Genomic DNA, 23,612 nt, shown 5'->3' on the forward strand with positions numbered 1-23,612 from the left:
TGATGAAGATGGCAGAGTTGCATTTCTTAAGTGCATCTATAATGAAAGGAATGGGGCATTTATTAACATATCTGTGCCTAATTCATATGACAATGTTTTCTTTACTCAGTTGAATAGTATTTTGGCTGAAGTTTCTGACTGTGAATTGGTAATCAGCTGAATTGAATGCCATATTGGATCACAAATTGGATAAATCAAGTGAATATCACTCCACTGTACAAACAACTAAAGCATTACAGCATTTACTTACTCATTTTAATCTTATGGATGTTTGGCGGCTGCATCATCCCACTGCCAAGGAGTATAACATTTTTTCAAATAGACAAAACTTTTACAAGGATAGACTTGATTTTTATGTCTCCGTCACTTAAATCTTTGGTTCAAAACACAGAAATATGACCTTAACAGATCATCGTGCATATGTATGTTAATAGACGACTTCTAATTTGCCCAAAAGACCCACTAGGTGGCGGTTTGATCTAACTTTGTTGCAAAATCAAGATTTCTGTGAACAATCTGAACTGGATCTTGCAGAATTTTTCAAAATTAACTGTTACTGTGGATGACGCTAGGTATCTCTGGGACTCAATAAAAGCCTTCATAAGAAATTATGCCATTTCATACTCTTCTAGACTCAACAAAGTGCAGCTTCAAAGGATTGGTGTATTAGGAACCGCAATTCCTGAATTAGAAAAATCTCAGCAAATACATTATTCTGAACAAACAGCAAAGTCCTTACCCAAGATAAAAGTAAAACTTAATTTATTCTTAACGCAGAGAGCTGAGTTTTCTATAAAAATAAAATGAATCACTTCTTTCATGGTAATTGTCCCAGTCGGCTCTTGGCCAATAAATAAAAAACAAATGAGCAGTTTACAAATATAGCAGTTCTTGCATCAGAAACTGGGTCTATATTGACTGGCTTGATTAATCGAAGATTCTCAAACTTCTATAAAGAGCTGTACACGCCAGATAACACTTCATCAGCATTAGAGAAGGACAACTATCTTCTAAATTTAAAGTTACCATCATTATCAAAAGAAGAAGCTTCAATATTAGGGGCCCCTTTATGGCTTGATGAACTCAAACAGTCTTTAGTAAAAATGAACAATGGTAGGTCCCCTGGAAATGATGGCATACATCTTGAGATCTATCTAAAGTTCTGAAGCCTTCTAGGACCCCCACTGCTGGAGAGGTTTAACAGCTATTCAGAAAGGATGTTTTGGAAGAAATGTAAATATGGCATTAATAACACTTCTTTTACAAAAAGACAAGGACCCAGCTAATTGCACTAACTATTGCCCCCTATCTTTATTGAATGCAGACATCAAATTATTTTCAAAGACACTTGCTAGTTGGTTGGAGGTGTACTAGCCTACACTAATTTATCCAGACCAAAGTTGATTTGTAAAAAAGCGCCTTTCAGCAGCCAATTTGCGTCACTTACTACATATTCTTGATACTTCTGATAACCCATCATCAAAAGCTATATCGTTGGTTGATGCAGAAAAGGCCTCTGATCGCCTTGAGAGGTCTTTTTTATGGTCTGTATTGAATCACATGGGTTTGGGGATTAATTTTATTAACATGATCAAAACTATCTATTGAACCCTTTAGCTAGTGTAATCACAGGTAATATACACTCTCCTCCCTTTAAATTAAGCAGGAGGGTCATTCCATCCCAAATCAACCAGATTTCAGAAAGTGCCTCGCATGACCCCCTCAGAAAATTCTGAAAAAATTCACACTTGTTCACTTACCAGATAAACGAACACATCCAAAATTTTAATGTCATATCTGTAATAGTTTAGGAGATACATCCCTTTGAAAATTAATGGGTTTTTTTTTTTAATTTTGCAAATTTGCTTTTCAGCCAACTTTGAGGAGCTATATCTCCTTGGGTATTCAAGCTACACTGCTGAAATTTACTGTCTGGGGTGAAATCCCCCTGAAAAGACCATATTTTGCATCAAAATAATTGTAGGTGCCTTCATGTTTGGGCCATGAGGTGGGCCTTGAAATCAGGCAAAAAGGCTAATTCTTCAAAATGTCCTCTCTCTTCAGGCTTGCACTGTGCCATAACGGATGAATGTAGAGACCTAATTTTTTTTGCATGGATTCTTATGGTGAAGATGCAACAATATACTGCAAAAAGACTACATTTCAATGAAAGTGTTGCTGTGAGGCAGTGAATAAAATGGGTTGATTTCAATTTTTCACAAAAATACTCTATTTGAGCACCCAAATTACCATGTGGCTAGTTAATGGAAATTTTTTAATTTTTACCATGTCTTCATATATGTTTCAAGATATTGTGGACAAAATTTTAGCTTTGGGATAGAACTGGTTCTATTTTTAATATTTTTTTTAACTGCATGACTATATTTTCTTGAAATTGTATACAAACATAGGTGTAAATGGCATTTTTAACAGTATAATGGCATTGATTATTGCACAAGTTATGATAATACTTGAATATTTGAACTTAGGGTGTGGAACTGCATGATGGCTCAGATAGAATAATTATAGATTTCCCAGAACTGGCTCAGGTTGATGCCTGTAGTAGAGACTTCTCGGAAATTGGATGGAGTTGGTCAGTGGACCCAATTTCACCAGGGTCAATGACATAAATGTAGCTAAGATTTCCCAGAATTTTTATGATGCTGGCCAGCCTAATTTTGGGAATTCTATTCATAATCCTGAACAAACTTATTCACCATGGAGGAAAAATATGTTGTTGGATTGATCTTAAAGGATGAATGTCACAGAAAGACATTATCAAGACAAACAGGCATTCTGAAAATTGGTGATTTTTGGTGAGCATTATGACATCTGCTACAATTCTCATCAGCACTGGAATAGATTCTGGCTAGCCTAGATTTGGAGAGGTGGGTACCATGCAAGACCTTAACTTAAATTACTCCTAGCCTAGCACATGATGTGCTCCCATTTACTCTATTTAGGGCCTCAGTCCATGAATCATTGGGTATTACAATCCCAAGCTCCTCCTAACACTTCACTTTAATTATATTGAGAGAGGTGTCTCCAAGTGATGACATTTTTAAATCAATTTTCGAAATGAGGCCTTTTTGTCTGCGGGGAATTTGAAGGATGTCATCTATCGCACATGGTTGTGGTTTATTGGGGAAGTCTGTGTCAATATTTCGTACGAAATGTCGGAGCTGGAAGTAACGGAAATGACCTGAGCCAGGGAGTTTAAATTTCTGAGAAAGATGATGAAAGGTAGTGAAAACACTCTCACTATAGAGTTCATTAAATTTGGAGAGGCCCAGTCTGTTCCACAAGGTAAATGTACTGTCTAATCTGTCTAATCTTCAGTATTAATTTGCAGCCTTGTAAATACAAGCTGGACTGACTGTACATATCCTGACCAAGGAAAATAAAATTCTCACTTTGTGCAGTAATCTACACCTGGCTTTTCTGCCTACGTCCATAATAATATACATTATATAGCTAAATGTCATCTAAAATCAACATTCATTTGCAACATAGTACAGCAAAGTATTACATGATCAATAACATTAATTTTAGGGAAAAAAAGTATCCATTTTTAAAGTCTGGGGTCAGCAGAAATTTGTGATGTTAAAATGGGATCACAAGCCAAAAACGACTGGGAACCAGTGCATTAATGAATAAGAAGAAGCAGAAAAAAATGTGCGGGATGTGCAGTATATACGCAGTGGCGCAGAAAAGGTCCCCTGGGGCCCCAGGCAAAAAAAAAAAAAAAATATATATATATATATATAAATATGTATATATATACACACACACACACACACACACACACACACAGGTGGGGGAGGGGCAATTTGGACTCAGGGGGCCCCTTCAGAGAATTTGAGACACCTAGTTGTTACTGCAACTTCTCACTGCCGCTGTGTAGTGAACTTATTCTTTAGACTGTTTGTGTCAAGTCTGTTGGTCCTTTAGGGGCCCCTGCTGGCTTAGGGGCCCCAAGCAGCTGCCTGCCTTGCCTAATGGCAAGCAGCACCACTGTATATACGTTGGACCTACCTTCTACTCTGACATGTGAACTGCTCTGTGAACCTCCGGCCATGCAGCGGTACTGCCCTGCATCCATGCCTGTCAGGCCATGGATGGTCAGTTGTGCACGTCTGCCTTCCCTCCTCATGCTGTACTTGTTTGAGGTCTTCAGAGCTGTTCGACCTTTGAACCAGCGCACCACCCTAGGGGAGGGAGTGAACTCACAGCTCAGAGTCACAGAGCTGTTCTCTTTCACCTCCATGTCATCCAAATGATGCACAATCTGAAGAGGCCGCTCTACAGGGAAGGAAAACCAAACCCAGCATCTACATTAGTACAAGGGACAAAAATAGCATTATGCTAAGCTAGTTTTCAGTCCTGTGTGGACAGTGTTGAAGACTAATGCAATATATTTGAAGTACCAAGTCTTAGTAACTTTTCTTTGCTCAATCTTTTTCTTGGTATTTATGCAGAAACTGTACAAGCTGAATATGCTACAGACATGAGTCAGTACAAACAAGAACAATACCCACCTCCCACTCCCCACCCATGCTCCAACAGAGCCCCACCCCTAAAAAAATAACACTGTACCGTTTCAGCAGATTGGTTTGATTCTGCATACAACCACATACATTTGTAAACATTGTTTGCCAGTTGAAATTATATACAAAATACACTTAAAAACAAAGCAGATAAATTAAAGTAGTGGTGTACGGTGGGTTTGGAAAAAAAAGAAAGAAGAAAAAAAAAGAGGGAAGAAATTTTTTAATTATAAATGTAAATAGAGCAAAAGTGGTCCCTATGAATCCTAAGTTCTCTATAATAGAGGATCAGTCCGACACAACATAAATATGGGTGACATCCAACTTCTCTATCTAGGTTTCCACATATAATAGAATTTCTGAATACACTCTCTTGTAGAATAGCGGATCTTCTCAAGTGTCAGGTGGTGCAAAAGGTCACTGACCCACATCTTAAAGGTTGGAGGGTGTTTCTCCTGCACCTAAGAAGTATTAATTGTCTGGCAATGAGAGACGCAAAGGCTATCATATTCTTTGCATGTTTGTTGTGATGAATGTTTTATGTACTTACTCCAAGTACTGCAGTAATCGCAGAGGGTTCTGTACGTATCTGTAAAACGTCTGAGAGGGTTTTAAATATTGAATGCCAGAAGTTATCTAGTTTTGAACAGAACCAGAACACATGTGAGAGGGTGGCTGGTGTTTGTTTGCATCAATCACAGATGGGATCGAAACTAGGTATAAACTTTGTTAGTCTCACTTTCGACCAGTGGAGGCGATGTACAACCTTGAACTGAGTAACTGTGTGCCGTAGACAGATTGAAGTGGAATGTATTCTATCTAAAGTCTTTCCCCAAATCTCCTCAGGGAGTTCTAGCCCCAAGCCATCTTCCCATTGTTTTTTTTTTTATGTCAAAGGTTCCAAATTATGTGTATTTAGTAGGGATAGACTTTCCCAATAGTCCCTTTGGAATCTTGATTAGGTTTCAGAATGGTGTCTAAGAGGGAATGGGGTGACTATAATGGGAAATGAGTGAATGATGCTATTATGAAACTACGAAGTTGCAAAAATCTAAAGAAGTGAGACCTAGGAATGTTAAGTTTTAACATTAACTGATCAAAAGATGCAAATTTAGTGTCAATAAATAGGTTTTCTATTGTAGAAATTCTTCTATTGGTCCATTAATTGAAAGCTGTTTCTATAACTGATAGCACAAATTTATGTTTTTTTACTATAGGAGCACAAGTGGGCAGGTCTGTAAGAGAAAAAGCTCATCTGAACTGTGTCCAAAAAGGAGTGTTTCACAATCAGATTAGAAGTCTTAGTAAATATGAAGTAACATTTAGTGGCTTCAATTTAAAGGGGATGTATTGAGAGATTTTGATTTTTATAATAAAACTGAGTGACACTCCTTCAGTGATAAAATACATATTGTTGATCCTCATAGCATAATTGCCTAACTCATACACAAATGGACAAAAATATGTGGATATGCCGTAGAAAATTCTTATTTATAGCCAGAGCACAAAAATAGTGTAGAAATTTAATGGTAGAACATTTAAAATTATACTCATGGACAAAAACAAAAATAATGTTGAGAGAAATTAAGCAAAAACCATCTCTGAGGCATTTTGGAAGCAAAGATAACAATTTAATATAAAACTATACTTTGATATTTGTCATTATTGTTTTGCATCACACACCCCTGTTAGAAAAGAAACACCTGAATTCAACGTGTCCCAATACTTTTGACTATATAGTGCAGGGGTTAGCAACCCTGGTCCTAGAGAGCCACTATCCTGCATGTTTTAGATGCATCCCTCTTCCAGCACACCTGATTCAAATGATAAGCCTATCATCAAGCTCTGCAGAAGCCTGATAATGACCGTCAGGTGTGCTGGAAGAGGGAAACATCTAAAACATGCAGGATAGTGGCTCTCTAGGACCAGGGTTGCTGACCCCTGATATAGTGTATGACTTAGGTAATTATGCTATGAGGCTAATGATATAACTCAACTGTAAGTCAGAGGCCCAGGACACACAGAAACCACTGGGACCATCCTGATGCCAGGGTAGGACTTAACAGAGTGTCTGTATGATACAAAATTATTATTAATGAAATTATTAATGACTTGTCTTCTCCTCCAGTCAGGAAGATTGTAAATATGAGAACAGCCTTGAACCATATTAGAAGAGGTGCATCCAGAGGGGATGGCATAGTTCCACTGAGAAATAGTAGAAATAGTACATTGGTTCAGGCATCATCTGCAGTTACAGCTCCATATGAGTGGAACTCTATTCCAGTTCAATCAGAGAACTGACATCTTATAATGAGTTCAAAATGCATCTAAAAAACTGGCACATGAATAATTGGAGCTGCCAACATTAGACGTTTTTTAATCCTGTTACTGTTGTATTTTTTAGTATGTCTAAGTGAAAAGCATATTTAAAATTTTTTTACTTAGTTTGTCAGATGTGTTAGCTATAGCTACTAGCTCTAAATTTCTGTACTGCAACACTCGTCTTGTACTCGTCTGTGTTTGGGTATTCTAAATTTATATATTTTTTAAAATTGCATGTTTATAGCCTTGTGCTACCTTTTAGGGTGACAATTTAACATATGTCCAGGAACTGCAGATGAAAAATAGCCATTAGATATTTACAGCAATGTGAATTAACATACAATATCCCTGTTAAATAATCTAATAAAATAAAATAAATAAATAACAGCATCCATGACACCAACAAGAAAGGAGCATCGGCAACAGCAGCCCATTTATATTCAAAGCAGTAGACAATGTAAAGTGCATTTTGCTGAAACTTAACGTACACATGCTGGGGATGTGAGACTTAATTTGACAAACTGAACATAATATGTTCCCTTTAAATAGAATGTAGTTACATTCTTAACCCATAAAGACCCAAACATCCATCAGCAACTAAAAACCATCTACTGATCTAAACCGTTTAATACCCATTGATCCATTAATCCTATCAATAAATGTAAATAACTAGTGTAAAATACAGTTTGTCATCTTTTCATGGTCATCAGATATGACCCATTTGGATGTTCAGAGGCTCCATAGTTACCGTGGAAACACCATCATCTTCTACAACATTGATTCACCAGTAAAACCCATGGAGTTGGATCAACGACAATGGATGGACACACTGGGTTTATGTTCAGTTAATTATAGATTTTACTAAAAAAGTAACTTTTTCTCCAGTTTTCTCTGTTTCTGAAATGACAACCATCAACTTTAATCTGAGCTTTTATAAACATCTACATGATCAGTAAATTAAACACAGGAAAATATCTGATACTGATAAAATGCAGAATAAAGAGGATAATTTAATAAATGATGATAAATCACTTAAGAAAGCTTAGATATAGAGAAAATTTCATTGGGAACTGACACAAAAGTAGTGCTGGGTCTTTAAATTGGTAAGTTAGTGGGCTATTTCTCTGTTAGAATGCTAGTTGGTCATCCTACTAATTTGCTAGCTGGCTGTATATCAACCTGTTCGCATTCTACATCTTCATGTTTTAAGATATATAATATAAGACTTTAAGATATAGAAACAAAATTTTAAACTAACGCTGTGGTGAATGTTAATACTATACAAGACAGCCGCTTTGTCAGAGGTTTGTGATTTAATTTAAAGGGGTTCAGTGACTCACCTTTCACAGTGAGCTGAGCACTGGAACGACTTTTTCCAGCAACAAAGAGCACAGGACCAGACATGGAGCTGTCTGTCGAGGTGAGACACAGACTGTGGACGGTGCCGTCCCTGCTGATGTCCACGAGTGGGCTCGGCTCTAGAACCTCACCATTTAGGGTCCATCTAGGGGGCCTTCCAGACTTGAGGTTGGTCTCCACCTGGAACAGTGCAGGGTCTGGCTCCATCACATCCACTGAACTCATGTCCCGTATGATGGTAATGGCCTGTTCTGCAGACACAGCCAAAATCCACCTTACAACCACTGATCATAGACACCTCCTGACTCAGAACAGAAACACACAGAATCAGCCAAATGTTAATGAGCTGTATACAAGACTAAATCATGGGCCAAACGAAATGTCGGTACGACCCGGGGTGGCAAAACTTGCTTATACTTTTGAAAAGATACATGCCTGTAGTCAACATTTTGGTATGATAACCCTTCTGGAGTCACATCTAAATTAGTGTTATCAGCCGTTAAAGTTGCCCTCCCCCACTGAAAAAATGCATTTTTGATACTGGTGCATATCTTGGTATTGGCCCTTGTTAAGGCCATATTTCAATGTTTTATGTTAATATGTTTGGTATCATTTTAAAGGGGTGAGCTTTTATTCAAGCTCTTTTGTGATCTTTTTCTGTTCACTTTTACAGTGGACACTGGCGCTCTTCAAACTTTTAATCACACACATTTTCCTGACATTTCTGCCTAAATAATCATTTTCTTTTCGTCCTGTGGCATCAAGAAGCATCAGAGATACAAAATGCAAACACTGCAATACCGGCATGACTAAGGATTCAGGAAATGTATATTTTACCCATATTGTCTCATTCTGAGGGGGAGAATTTCAGTCTTATATCAGGCGGACAGGTATTCTAACAAAGCAGACCAAACAGTAAGCAGACCAAAGTCAGTGAGATCACACTCATTTTATGCATTTGGAGTTGCAGTGTTTGTTTTGGACTCATGGTACTGTGACAGAAAGCATCTCACCTTCCACCAGAAGCTGACAAGATGTTTTGTCGTCTCCTGCATCACAGGTATAGGTGTCCTCATCTGAAGAGCAGACATCGTCAATGGTCAGCTGCCTGTACACATCTTGGCTGATGAGTTGGTACTTCTTACTGGGCAGAAGCTCCTTCCTGTTCTTGTACCACCTGACCTGAGCATTACGTCGAGACACCTGACACTCCAGCAGACCTCGATGGTGATACATTGCTATCTTGACCCTCAGAGGACGCACTATTTGGACTGGCAGCTCTGTTGAAGGGAACAATTCCAAAAGTTGTTTACAGTAAATGGTGGACCCCTGTCAAGGCTTTAACACAATGACATGTATCACCCAATAGAGCTGCCTCAGGTTTAGTTTTATAGCCTTATTGTTGCCAAGCTGTGCATTTCACAGCTATCAGTTACATTTTGTATTGAAGTTGGTGTCATATAATGAGAATCACATTTCATGATTTAAAAAAAAAACAAAAAACAAAAAAGTCAAGTTTTGTAACTTACCTTTAACTCTGAGAGTTGCATAAGATGAGACCCGTTCTGCTGTGAATCTGATCTCTCCAGCGTGTTCTGGCCTGACTGACTTAAAACTCAAGGTGTGAGTTTTACCTAAAATGAGATAAAGGGGATTTTTTTCATCATTTTTACCCCGTGTACTTATTACTTCTTCAACCCATTTTCTCATTGAAGGGCTAGCATCAAGTCAAGCATATGCTACCATAAGACAAGCAGAAAGAATTATTTTATTTAACCTTTATTTAAAAGGTAATTTGCAGATTGTTCCAATCAGAGGAAGCAGCAACCTCAAGCAGTTTTTTCCCCAGTTTGGATCTTTGGTGCAGACAGTAAGAATAAATCCATGGACTGTAACTATCTGTAGTTTTTTTCACAGACCTGAAGGTACAATGAAAGCACACCTAAAAAAAGACTCATAAATAAATACATTTCAATGTTCTAGTCTGCAGGTGGACGAGGCACATTATCTGAAATGATCATACAAATAGCAATGATGACAACAGCCCTGAGGCAGCACCCTACCATCAAGGGAATTCACAGGGCGGGTTCAGAGCATAAAGTTTCACTTCATGCTGATGATATGCTACTGTTTATATCAGACCCTCTCTCAAGCCTTCTTGAATTACTAAGTCTGCTTACTAAGTTCGGAAAAATATCTGGTTATAAAGTCAATCTTCAGAAAAGTGAATTTATGCTGATTACCTCTGTGGATGGGCCCTCTTCAAAATTAGCCCCCTAAAATTTAAATACCTAGGTATTAGGCCTGTAATGGTACACAAAATTTTCAGTTCGGTACGTTTTCAGTTATGAAAGCCACAGTTCTTTTTTTTTTCGGTTCAGTACGGGAAGAAAGAAAACCCCTCAAAATGTCTTTAATGCATTTATAATTTTTTAACATTTTTCCCAAAATTTTGGAGACAATATAAAAACAGGAATAATATAATTCTGCTGCTATAAATCAAATAGAAAATAAAATAAATAAAATATTACTAAATGTATTTTAAACATTAGTATTGCACTTTTCCCTGAAAGGTAGTTTTGAACAAACAACAAAAATCTAATCACAGTTCTGTCAGTTCACATTCTGCATAAAAATTTTTTAAAAATCCACATGAAGTGCAATATTAACAAGAGGACAAACTCATATTCTCTTTTAACAAACTGAAGAGCTACACTGACAACAAAATTAACCAAATTATTTATTTTAGGATAGTGAACAAACTGTTTAGGCCACTTTGTGTATTTGTGTCTGTGTGTGCAGGGTGCGATTTGTCAGAAACGGGGGGGGGGGGTGTCCATAACTAACGTAACTAACGCTGGCGGGAAACGAAAGTGAACGTTACATACTTTACATGTTATACAGACTTAGTCAGGACATATTTAAGATTGAAATAAGTGAAGTGATGATAAATTCTCTTTTCATACAGAGCAAATGAAAGCAAATCAAAGTTCTGGAGTCCTGGAGTGATCACAACAAAGACAGCAGTTTAATAATCACACAACTACGCAGCAGAAAACGAATGTACCATTCATTTCATACATAAGAGCACATGTTATAGTGCCAATCCCGATGCAAACAGACAAGAAAAGAACACATAAGGTATTTTGGTGTCTTTGCAGTCTGGATGCTAGGGCCTTATAAGGTAATTTATTTGCCATTTGTATACATTCCGGTACATAGGAATTATAATGCAGAGGTCTCTGAGATGACAAGTGTAAAAGATTAAAAGAAACAATCAAGAGTAAATTCTTGAGTATGAGTCATGAGCCCATTTTCAGCACAGGAAATATTACATTTCTTTTTTCCATGGTTTTGATTCTACAAAATTTGCGGGAAAAAATCCTGAATTTCACAAAACTTTAACTTGTTTGAGGGAGTCTTGGCATTTATTTGCCAAAGTAAATACTCCTTAGAGCACATGTGTCAAACATGCGGCCCGGGGGCCAAATCCGGCCCGCCAAGGGTCCAGTCCGGCTCTTTGGATGAATGTGTGAAATGCAAAAATTACACTAAGATATTAACAATCCTTTTAGTTCAGGTTCCACATTCAGACCAATTCAATCTCAAGTGGGCAGGACCAGTAAAATACTATCATAATAACATATAAATAATGACAACTCCAAATTTTTCTCTTTGTAAATGTAAATATTTTCATGTATTTACACTAAAACAAGGTATAATTTCATAAAAAATGTGAATAACCTGAACAAACATGAACAACCTGAAATGTCTTGAGAGAAGTAAGTAAAATTTTATCAATATTCTGCCTGTCACTCAATGTTTTGTGTATTTGTAGATCCACTGTGATCTGTAAGTTATAATGTACCTGTGTAAATGATAAACTGAGGCAGAATATTGTTAAAATTACACTTTTTTTTTTTTCAGTTTGTTCATGTTATTCACATCTTTTGAAAGGATAGTTTGTAGATGTAAACCTTTACATAATGTAAATTTGCTTTTTTTGCTCTAAAACATACAGAAAAGTTTGGGGTTGACATTATTTAAATATCATTATGTTATTATTTCACTGGTTCGGCCCACTTCAGATCTAATTTAGCTGAATGTGGCCCCTGAACTAAAATGAGTTTGACACCCCTAGGAAGGGAAAACACATTTCAAATAAATTGTGATGTAGCCAACACTGAACTGGCATTCCAAATGTCCACTGTATCTCCTACTGTATTCTGCTGTAATAGACAGCAGTCCTTTGCAGCATTAGTGTTAAAATGCCCAAGCTTTGTGTAGCTGTAATAACAGAAAAAGAAATGATTTAGATACAAACAGGTAACTAATAAGGGTTAATTAGGAGTCTAAGTGTATTTTGACCATTTTTTTAATACTTTTTTTTTTGCCTTTATATTTCTTCTTAGCAAACAGTTTACTTTGCCTTGTCTTGACATGCTGTATTAACACACTGAACCTAAGATCACACAAAAAACATGAAATTCAAGTTTGTTTTTTTTTTGTTTTTTTTTCCAAAATCTTGTTAAAGGAACCATTTTTATAACTTAGATTTTAGAAACTGAAAACTTCAAAAAAAAAAAAAAAAAAAGAAAGAAAGAAAGAAAATTTAGCAAATAATAAAGTTATATACAACTATTTCCATGAAAATGTAGGCAGTGCCTAAGATGTTTTTTAGGAAAACGATATACAACACTTTACATCTGGTGTCACAACACGATGGATACAGATGTTCAATGAACCGTTTTTACAACTCAGAAAACTATATACATCTACTTATAACAACAATCAGGTGTCACAAGATGCCATACATCTGATTGGTTGCCACCAAACCCAGTGACATGGGGATTTTTTTCATGCAAGCACTTCTCTTAGAAACCCATTATTAAGGTCTCTTCCTGCACCGAATATGATGACAATAATGATGAAAATTCTGTTTTTATTGTGTATCATGAGACTGGTTTACTTGGCCTTTCAACAACACTGATGTCTCAGTTTTTCTTTGACATCTGCATTTTCACATGAGTTGAAATGACAACTCAGAGAGACTCCATCTGCAGATACACTGTCTAAAATCAGTTTGTGATTTGGATGTGAGAGGGCTCATCTAGGGACTCCAACTGACCACTGTTACGTTGCATACCACCTATTCAGCCTCAAGACTGCTATGTAATACTGCAGTATGCAGTTATCTACTGTCTGAACTGTTTATTGTGGTTCATATGTGACTCAGATCTTTGATAATAACAAAGAATTGGCCATTATTCTGGTGAATCTATGTTGTTTTTAACATCCACATTTATGGCCTCTGATTTGGTCATTTTAAGTGATATGTATAATGTTGCAGTATACACTTATCTATTGTCTAAACTGTTTATTTTGGTTTATATGTAACTCAGATCTTTGATAATAACAAAGAACTGGCCATGAATGTGGCAAATCTGTGTTGGTATTAACATTCCATACATCCAAATGACATTTTATGACCTCTGATTTTGTCCCTTACAGTGGGTTTATTCAATGGCTGATAGCTATGATTAAGCTACTACTCTGGAATGACTATCATAGCAAAATATTATCTATAGATATAGGCCATTTCAAAATGCATCACCAGAACTTGCCCCCTTGGGTGGTACCAATATCCCAAGTATCTGGTCTTGGCCCATGGACTAGCTGTGCAGCGCTCGTGAACTCTTGCGAACAAGCATTGCGCGTGCCAGTATTCTGGAGGCGTGGCTTCGGGGGATGTCTGAAGAAAGGGGTTTGGACTTTTGAATTGAGCGTTTTCAAAATGTAGCTGCTCGAATGTTTTTTCTAAGTTCTCATACCCCATCTTTAAGTGTGTGAGAACTTACAAATATGCATGTGTGTGTATATGTGTGCATATATACACACATGCATATATATATATATATATATATATATATATATACACACACTCTGTGTGTGTGTGTGTGTGTGTGTGTCTGTACATGTGTTTGAAGGGGGTTTATATATTTTTGTACGTAAGTATATAATGTCTGGGTGTATATAAATTTAACGAAGGTCCAGTACTTTTGGGGGGGGCAGTTGGATAGGAACTGGATGCAACAGTTTCATGTTCAAGTTGTGTTTCTTGTTGTACATTTGAAAATTGAAAATAAAAAAAGACCTTGATCAAATAGCAATGATGAGAGAGGCCTTTAAAATTCATGCTGAACTTCGGTGCACCATGGTTTTGTTTGTTTGTTTGTTTGTTTGTTTTCCCTAATCGTACCTTGTATATATTCTATTTTCAGTTCAGTTTTATTTGTAGAGCCCTACATCACAACAAGGTTGCCTCACAGGGTTTACAGAATTAGTTGGATACGAAAACAAACAACAGTCAAATAAACAGTAGATGAAGGAAATGGATTGATGTCCTGGGCATCCCCTGTCCTTGAACCCTCCTTCTCGGCAAAGAAAAACTCCAAAACCCAGTGGGAAAAGAGAAACCTGTATATATCCCATACCTGTATATATCCTTATTTGTTGTATATATTTCCTCATCTGTAGTATAGAGTTAGCTTTTTGTATATTTCAGTAGTTGTGCTGTAGTAGTATATGTATATTTAATATTTTATCTTACAGCTTTGTTTATTGCTTACATTTTTCAGTATTTTGTGGGATATTTTGTATACAGTCCTTTTTTACACTAATTGTTTTTGCTGCTAAACAGAACAGAACTGCTAAACAAATTTTCATTGTTCCTGTGACAGTGACAATAAACATCTATTCTATTCTATTCTATTCTATTCTATTCTATTCTATTCTATTCTATTCTATTCTTGTCTAGTCTACTGAATATGAGTTGTAATGAAGAGGAGCAGTCAAGTAAAATAACTGAACGTTTTTGGTCAGAGGACTCTGAAACATGCAGCTAAAACTATATCTGTTCAGACATTGCTCAAATGTAATACTAACCCTAAAATGCTTTGTCAGTGACCCTGTGGATGTTGTAAAATTATTTACATGGACTGATAGTGGATATTAAATATTTTAGCTCAATAGATGATTTCAGTCAGTGGCGGATGGGTGGATCTTTATGGGTAATGTTTCCAATGCAAATTTCCATTTTTATGTAGATGACACAGTAATATATACTGCTCAGCATCCATACCAAACCAAATAATGGCCACCTTCTAGCTGTTAATACTATACAAGGCACCTCATATGAATTAAAACTAATCAGTGTAAAATGTGGTTTGTCATCTTTTCATGGTCATCAAGTATGACCCATTTGGATGTTCAGAGGCTCTGTATTGAACGTGGAAACACCATTGTCTTCTACAAGAGGGGTCACCAACCTTGGTCCTCGAGATCTACTATCCTGCATGTTTTAGATGTATCCCTCTTCCAACACACCTGATTCAAATGATAAGCCTATCATCAAGCTCTGCAGAAGCTTGATAACGACCATCAAGTGTGCTGGAAGAGGGAAACATCTAAAACATGCAGGATAATACCAAGGACCAAGGTTGATGACCCCTGTTCTACAACACTGATTCACCAGTAAAACCCATGGAGTTTGATCAGTGACAGTGGATGGACACACTTGTTTTGACAGCATACACTGAATGATAAATTAAATAAACAAAAATTAATTTAATACAATTGCGAAATAATATTTAAAGTGAAAAAAGTAACAGAATGAACAAAAATGAATAATAAATCAACAAAATAAGTGACATGAACAAAATAAGCCACAAATTGAAACGAAATTGAAGAAAAATAATAAAATAAGCAACAAAATGTGGAAAACTAAATAAAATAGGTAACACAATGAAGAAAAACAAATGAAATAACAAGTAAGCTGAATTTTTTAAAGAAAGAATTAATAATGTAAGATGCAGATGCTTGTTTTCATATTCAGGTACTAATACATTTTGTTGAAAAAACTTTCTCCTCATGTCCTTTTTTTAATTTGATCCAATAACTCTTGAGTTTACGCTAAGTTTTAATCAACATCCACATGATCAGTTAATTAAATACAGGAAAATGCCTGCTTTACACTGGAAAATGTAAAATGCAGGGGATAATATTATGACAACCCCAGTGCCAGGTTTTCTCAGTGTTTTTCTTCCTCCCTGCTCTCCTGGTTTCTCTCCCCTTCCTCCTAGGCAACCAATCAGGTGACTTGGTTTCTCCCATGCTACCTGTTTGTGGGTGTGGCCACACCTTTTAACTCAGCAGCGGCAGAAGCCAGTCTCTCTCTTAGCCTCGCTGCACCAGCACCACCTTCTCTTTTGTTTGTTTGCAACTTTTATTTAGGTACACACCCATCACTTTCACTCATCCATGCACACACTACACTACTGATAATGCTGACTACAAATATCATTTATCTTATTCCCATTTTGATTAATCTGATTCATGCACTATTTAATTAATAAATCATATACACTATATTGCCAAAAGTATTCGCTCACCCATCCAAATAATCAGAATCAGGTGTTCCAATCACTTCCATGGCCACAGGTGTATAAAATCAAGCACCTAGGCATACAGACTGCTTTTACAAACATTTGTGAAAGAATGGGTCGCTCTCAGGAGCTCAGTGAATTCCAGCGTGGAACTGTGATAGGATGCCACCTGTGCAACAAATCCAGTGGTGAAATTTCCTCGCTCCTAAATTTTCCACAGTCAACTGTCAGCTGTATTATAAGAAAGTGGAAGTGTTTGGGAACGACAGCAACTCAGCCACGAAGTGGTAGGCCACGTAAACTGACAGAGCGGGGTCAGCGAATGTTGAGGCGCATAGTGCGAAGAGGTCGCCAACTGTCTACAGTCAATCGCCACAGACCTCCAAACTTCATGTGGCCTTCAGATTAGCTGAAGAAGAGTGCACAGAGAGCTTCATGGAATGGGTTTCCATGGCTGAGCAGCTGCATCCAAGCCATACATCACCAAGTGCAATGCAAAGGATGCAGTGGTGTAAAGCACGCCGCCACTGGACTCTAGAGCAGTGGAGGCGCGTTCTCTGGAGTGACCGATCGCGCTTCTCCATCTGGCAATCTGATGGACGGGTCTGGGTTTGGCATTCGCCAGGAGAACGATACTTGTTGGACCGCATTGTGCCAAGCGTAAAGTTTGGTGGAGGGGGGATTATGGTGTGGGGTTGTTTTTCAGGAGCTGGGCTTGGCCCCTTAGTTCCAGTGAAAGGAACTGTGAATGTTTCAGCATACCAAGACATTTTGGACAATTCCATGCTCCCAACTTTGTGGGAACAGTTTGGAGCTGGCCCCTTCCTCTTCCAACATGACTGTGCACCAGTGCACAAAGCAAGTTCCATAAAGACATGGATGACAGAGTCTGGTTTGGATGAACTTGACTGGCCTGCACAGAGTCCTGACCTCAACCCCATAGAACACCTTTGGGATGAATTAGAGCGGAGACTGAGAGCCAGGCCTTCTCATCCAACATCAGTGTGTGACCTCACAAATGCGCTTCTGGAAGAATGGTCAAAAATTCCCATGAACACACTCCTAAACCTTGTGGACAGCCTTCCCAGAAGAGTTGAAGCTGTTATAGCTGCAAAGGGTGGACCGACGATTGAACCCCATAGACTAGGAATGGGATGTCACTTAAATTCATATGCGAGTCAAGGCAGGTGAGCAAATACTTTTGGCTATATAGTGTATGTTTGCTGGCATCCCCCTGTGTTTGTTTTGTCAAGTCTCTACAAGCCAGTCTTGACAAAATGATAAAAAATGCTGATAAATCACTTGGCAAAGACAAGAAGAAAAATTTTTTTGAAATTGTGACATAAAATAGTTGTGGGTCTTTAAGTTGTCAAATATATGCTGGTTGTTGCCCATCTTACCCTGATGCCTGATTTTGATGTTGTCCCCAGGTCGAATGCGGCAGTCGTCTCTGTACCAGCGGCCATCCACATCCACCTGGTTGACCTCACAGGTGAATTGAACTGGCTGACGCTCTACTGTGTCCACATCCTCGAGTTGTTTCACCACTTGAATGTCCCTGGCTGATAAAGAAACCATGACTGCAGACTCAATAACATCAGTTCCAGTTCAAACATTGTGACCCTGACAATGTTCATACCTCTGACACTGAGTTTGCCTGAGGTCTGAACACCGTCGGCCTGAAAGGACAACAGGCCTGCGTCGCCCACAGTCACCCGGTTCAGTGTGAGTGAGTGTTTTTTGCCATGCATACTAATTCGACAGTGGGGCTTTGACTTCAGCTGTATCCCATCCCTGGTCCATGCGCCCTCGATGTAGGCCAGGTTGAGGGTCACCTCAAAGGAGACGCTCTCACATTCAGACACTTCCACATCCTCTAAGCCCTTGACCACCTGCAGACGGTTCTCTGGCACACACAGCATTTAACAGGACAACAGGACATTTAAATGCACTGGGATTGCAATAAAAGAACCACACTGAAGTTAGATATGTGTAGAGGAATCTTACTTGCAGCTGCTACTATCCCAGGTTTAAAGTCTCCCATCCTTCGTCTTACCAACAAGTCTCTCTTCAAAGAGTGAGTGGGCAATGGAAGGGCTACAACTGTAAAAACATTTAAATGTATATAAGCTAATGCCTTTGATTACATGCACAGTCACTCCTACATGGTTTTCAAGATTTAAGATTCAAGAATTTTTATAGTCATTACTTGTATATGCAAAACAAAATTTAGGCAGGTAGGTCTCAGCCGAGGTGCAAAGTTAAATACACATGATAAAATATCAACACACTATAATATCATTATACTCATAGCATAATTGCCTAACTCATACACAAATGGACAAAAGTATTGAGACACATTGAATTCAGGTGATTCTTTTCTAACAGGGGTCTGGGATACAAAACAACAATGACAAATGTCATAATGTAGTTTTATATTGTGATAAACATCGTACTGATTATTAACGTTGATGTTTTCATCTCAAATCAGCACAAACAGGACATCTTACAGCTGTACCCATGATGTGTCCCAATATTTTTGTCCATATATTTTATAAACATTAATATTTCCTTAAAGTTTAATGGGAGATTTTTCTTCCAGAGTGAGATGTGAAGAAAGTAGATGGTTAGTTGTGGTAGAAATCATTATTCAGTCAGAGCACAAAAAATATTTTAGAAATTTAGAGGTAGAATATTTAAAAACATAGTCATGGATAAAAACAAAATTAATGTTGAGAGAAATTAAGTAAAAACCATCTCTGAGGCATTTTGGAAGCATAGATAACAATTTAATATTATGACATTTGTCATTCTTGTTTGCATCCCAGACCCCTGTTAGAAAAGAAACACCTGAATTCTACATGTCCCAATATTTTTGTTCATGTAGTGTATGACTTAGGCAATTCTGCTAATGAATTATGAGGCTAACGATGTAACTCTTTTTTAGATAACTGTGACTGAAGCAAACAGCTCACATGAGGCTAACAATATGTACACTACATATATATATATATATATATATATATATATATATATATATATATATATATATATATATATATATATATATATACACATATATATACATATATATATATATATATATGAGAAATGTAAAACAGTTTGTACAGTGGTAAAAACAGTATGAACAGTAGATAAGCAGAGATATAATAGCAGCAGAAAGGTAAAAGTGCAATAGAATAAAACACGGCAAGCCAAGAGCCCAGAGCTGCTGTGTACCTGCCATCTGACACCTGTTCAAAACAAATGGTCTCAGTCCAGATATAACAGAACCATGTGTTCATTAATGTAGTGTTCATTTACAGCGTGAAAACAAACTTTCTGTACAATCAAAGGAAGTTATGTGAGACCAAAAACAAAGTTAGAAAAAGTAATGGAACAAAGGAGACGTTAAAAAACTGAGGAAATTAACAGCATGTTGAAATACAAATGGGGGGTGGGGGCTTAATATCAAATACCACATTAGCCCTGATTTTCTAATGCAACAAGATTCTAATGCAACAAGATGTTCTAAGCACTCCTGTGTAATTTTTTTTGAAATTTTCATCTGAAACCCCCCACCCCCCCCCCACCCCGAAAATTACTTTTTTAACCCTGAAAATCACAAGTTTCACAGCTTCGCCACTCTTTTTTTCCAGTGCAATGTATAAATATGTTCATGATGGGCCATTTAATGAGCTTGTAAGTGCCATATTGTATTGTAGGAGTACTTTGTACTACGAAAAGTCTAATGTCAAGGTCATGTTGTAGGTTAAAGGTCACCAAAAAGCCTAGTTTTTTTCAAAAATTCATACCATTTTGACATTTTATCAAATATGTCCTAAGTTCTCTTCCCTCTGGTTTCCTGGTGGGATCCCCCAAAGCCTTTGGCCCTTTCAAAGCCACATTAAAGACTAAATATTGCAACATGTACATTCCATTTGAATTTGCCGCCACTAGAACACACTGGAACACATTTTGGCGGGAATCACTAACACTTAATTAATTTTCTGAACCCACTTTATCCTCACTAAGGTCACTTGGAGCCTATCCCAGCTACTTATGGGCGAAGGCGGGGTACACCCTGGACATTTTGCCAGTTCATCACAGGGCTGATATACAGAGACAATCACTTTCATGTTCAAACCTATGGGCAATTTAGATTAAACAGTTAGCCTATCAGTGCATGTGTTTGGATGGTGGGAGGAGCCAGAGTACCCGGAGAGAAGTCACACAGACATGAGGAAAACATGCAAACTCCACACAGAAAGGTCCCACCCCCATCGACTGGTGTTGGAATCGAATCCAGGACCTTCTGTGAGGCACCAGTGCTATCCACTGCACCACTGTGTCGCCCACAACAACCTATACATGTAAATGTCAAAGTCATGTGAAACTACCATTTGTTCTTTTTGACATGTCTATATGGATAATACATTGAGTAAATAGTTCTGTTTAATGTGTCTTATTGAATGGAAGTTGTTTGCGGTCAATAGATGTGTTATGAGGAGAGAACGTGAGCCCAACATTTGGAAGAACCCACATTAACAGCTTAATTCCATCAAATATGCATTTTTGACCATTTGGGTGACCTTTGACCTATAATTTGACCTTGACTCAACACCTGTTGCAGTGCAAAGCACTCTTAGCACATTACATGGCTCACTAAAAAACATCTAAGGGCCCAGCATGAGCATATTGTTACATTGTACTTTATCAAAGTGAAGAAGGTTTGAAAGTTGCCAAAAACCCCACGTTTTCAGGGTTGAAAAAGTAATTTTCGGGGTAGGGGGGGTTTTTGGATGAAAATTAAAAAAAAAAAAAATTACACAGGAGTGCTCACAGCATCTTGTTGCATCAGAAAATCAGGGCTAAAGTTGAATCTGAAAATTTTCCTGAAATAAGCCCCACCCCAGTACAAATAAAACTTAGATTGACTGTATTCCACAATGAGATTCTGTTGTATATAAAAGCCTGAAAGTTATGGAAAGTAAGAATTTTATAAATCTTCCCAGGTGAACAAAAAGATGAGATAAGATAAGATAAGATAAGACAAGACAAGACAAGACAAGACAAGACAAGACAAGACAAGACAAGACACGACACGACAAGATAAGATAAGACAAGATAAGATGTGTGACGTTTACCTATGTAAAAGTCTATGCAGAGAGTTAGAGTTGGACTATATAAATGCAATGTTATGAAAATTTCAACCTTGGTTGAAACTTTCAGGTGTGAAATCACTCTGTGGATGCATGAGCAATGCAAAACCAGTTTAATGAAACCCAGTTGTCAAAAATGACAAACTCAAATCCTGTCATGATAAAATCATGCATGTACACATTATGCTTATTTTCCAGTAGCATTACTATTCCAGTTGTTACAAGGGTAGTTTGTACGATTTGAATTAAAATGAAATAAACTGGGTCAGTATCACTATGAGGGGCTTTTACAATATACTCACAACTTTTATTCTTAATTTGTCTGTCATAAGTAACCAAGTAAGTAGAAGAAAAGTAAGTAAGTAAAAGAAGTAAAAGAAAAATGTTAGTTCCCACACCAATTTTTTAGAGAACTATATTTGAAAATAAATCATATGATATGTGCACCCTATCATGGAGATACACATTACTGCTAATAATGTTATTACAAAACATATTTAAGACAAGCCATTAAGAAAAGGGTGATGCAAAAAACTTTATTCATAACAAAAGAATAGAAACACTGGGAAAGGATAATGATTTGTTGTGATTTAAAATGTGAAGATAGCAAAAATAATGATCCATGTTGTGCATTAAAGTGCAAATAATGTATTATTAATGTAATAAATCCAGTATTTCACACATGGTGTACTGTCACGCAGTACACAAATGAGATCATTTTAGAAGGTATTCTGTTCAAACCAAATTCCTCTGATAATAATATAAACTCTCACTTCCAAAATTAGCAAATAATCAACACGGATAAACACAGTGTCTCTCTCCAGCAGCTGATGCCTTCTGTGGTGTGTCAGTCCTCTTCAGTAATGAAGAGCTGAATTATCTGTGGCCTCTCATGCATGACTTCAGCGTTGGGATGAGGAGCCTCAGTTGTGCTGCCAAATGACATCTCCTAATCACTAAACCCATTGATATGACACCTGAGATCACACAACAGAGGCCCATCCCTCCCACTGTCATTAGGACCACAGTGTTTTCTAAATAGGACAATCAAGTCTGATCTCATTACTCCAATGACATTTCATTGTGCATCACACACAGAAACCATTATCCAAATTATCTGGAGAGGTCAGATACACCAAAAAAGCTGAGTTCACTTGTCATCGTGGACAAGGAATGAAAAACAACTCTGCAATATGTTGAGGAAATTGAAAACCTATGCTGTCATATTCATATCATTCTATAATATATATGTTATGATTTCACACATTGCATGACAACATATTTTCTCTTAGCATGTCTGTAGGGCGCAAATAAATTAATAACATGATTAAAAATGTGCAGCCATACACCCACCTCAAACTTAAACAGATGCTTCCTGGGATGAAAACAGTAGATATCCTTGCATCCCATTTTACACACCATCCATAAAACACCAGAAAGCATCACCCAAAAACAAAAAAACTGGATAAAAATCCACCAACAAATCCTTCCGAGTGTTGTTTCTTTCAAAGCCTTTCAGATAAACAACAAACTCTCAGCCAAAGGAGAGCTGCCCAGGTTTTGCAGACTGTGTCCCCGTCCCTAAAGCAGACAGCCTTACTGTTTTTTTCTGTCTTTGATGGAGAGTAGAGCTGAACAGCTGACATATCTCACCCCACATACTAACCTCCAAAATAGCCTTCTGTCAGTGAGAGCAACCACAGTGTTGGTTGTGATGGTGTGAGACAACTCATAACTAGCATCAACAGAACCATTAAATACATCAAATGTACACAATG

The 23,612-nt window shown here is 37.4% G+C and overlaps 1 protein-coding gene across 1 annotated transcript in view; it reads right to left on the minus strand.

Moving 5' to 3' along the window:
* The window catches only part of obscna (obscurin, cytoskeletal calmodulin and titin-interacting RhoGEF a), a 147,574-nt gene extending 124,350 nt beyond the window's left edge, over positions 1-23,224 (minus strand). Inside the window, 8 exon segments of the mRNA XM_030131617.1 lie at positions 4,036-4,302; positions 8,210-8,479; positions 9,242-9,508; positions 9,758-9,862; positions 18,073-18,234; positions 18,312-18,578; positions 18,680-18,769; positions 23,188-23,224. Of these exon segments, the coding sequence (XP_029987477.1) occupies positions 4,036-4,302; positions 8,210-8,479; positions 9,242-9,508; positions 9,758-9,862; positions 18,073-18,234; positions 18,312-18,578; positions 18,680-18,716 (1,375 nt within the window). The 5' untranslated portion in view covers positions 18,717-18,769; positions 23,188-23,224.
* Between the last annotated feature and the right edge of the window lie 388 nt (positions 23,225-23,612).

The sequence above is a fragment of the Sphaeramia orbicularis genome, chromosome 4, assembly GCF_902148855.1.
Source record: "Sphaeramia orbicularis chromosome 4, fSphaOr1.1, whole genome shotgun sequence".
Classification (NCBI taxonomy): Eukaryota; Metazoa; Chordata; class Actinopteri; order Kurtiformes; family Apogonidae; genus Sphaeramia; species Sphaeramia orbicularis.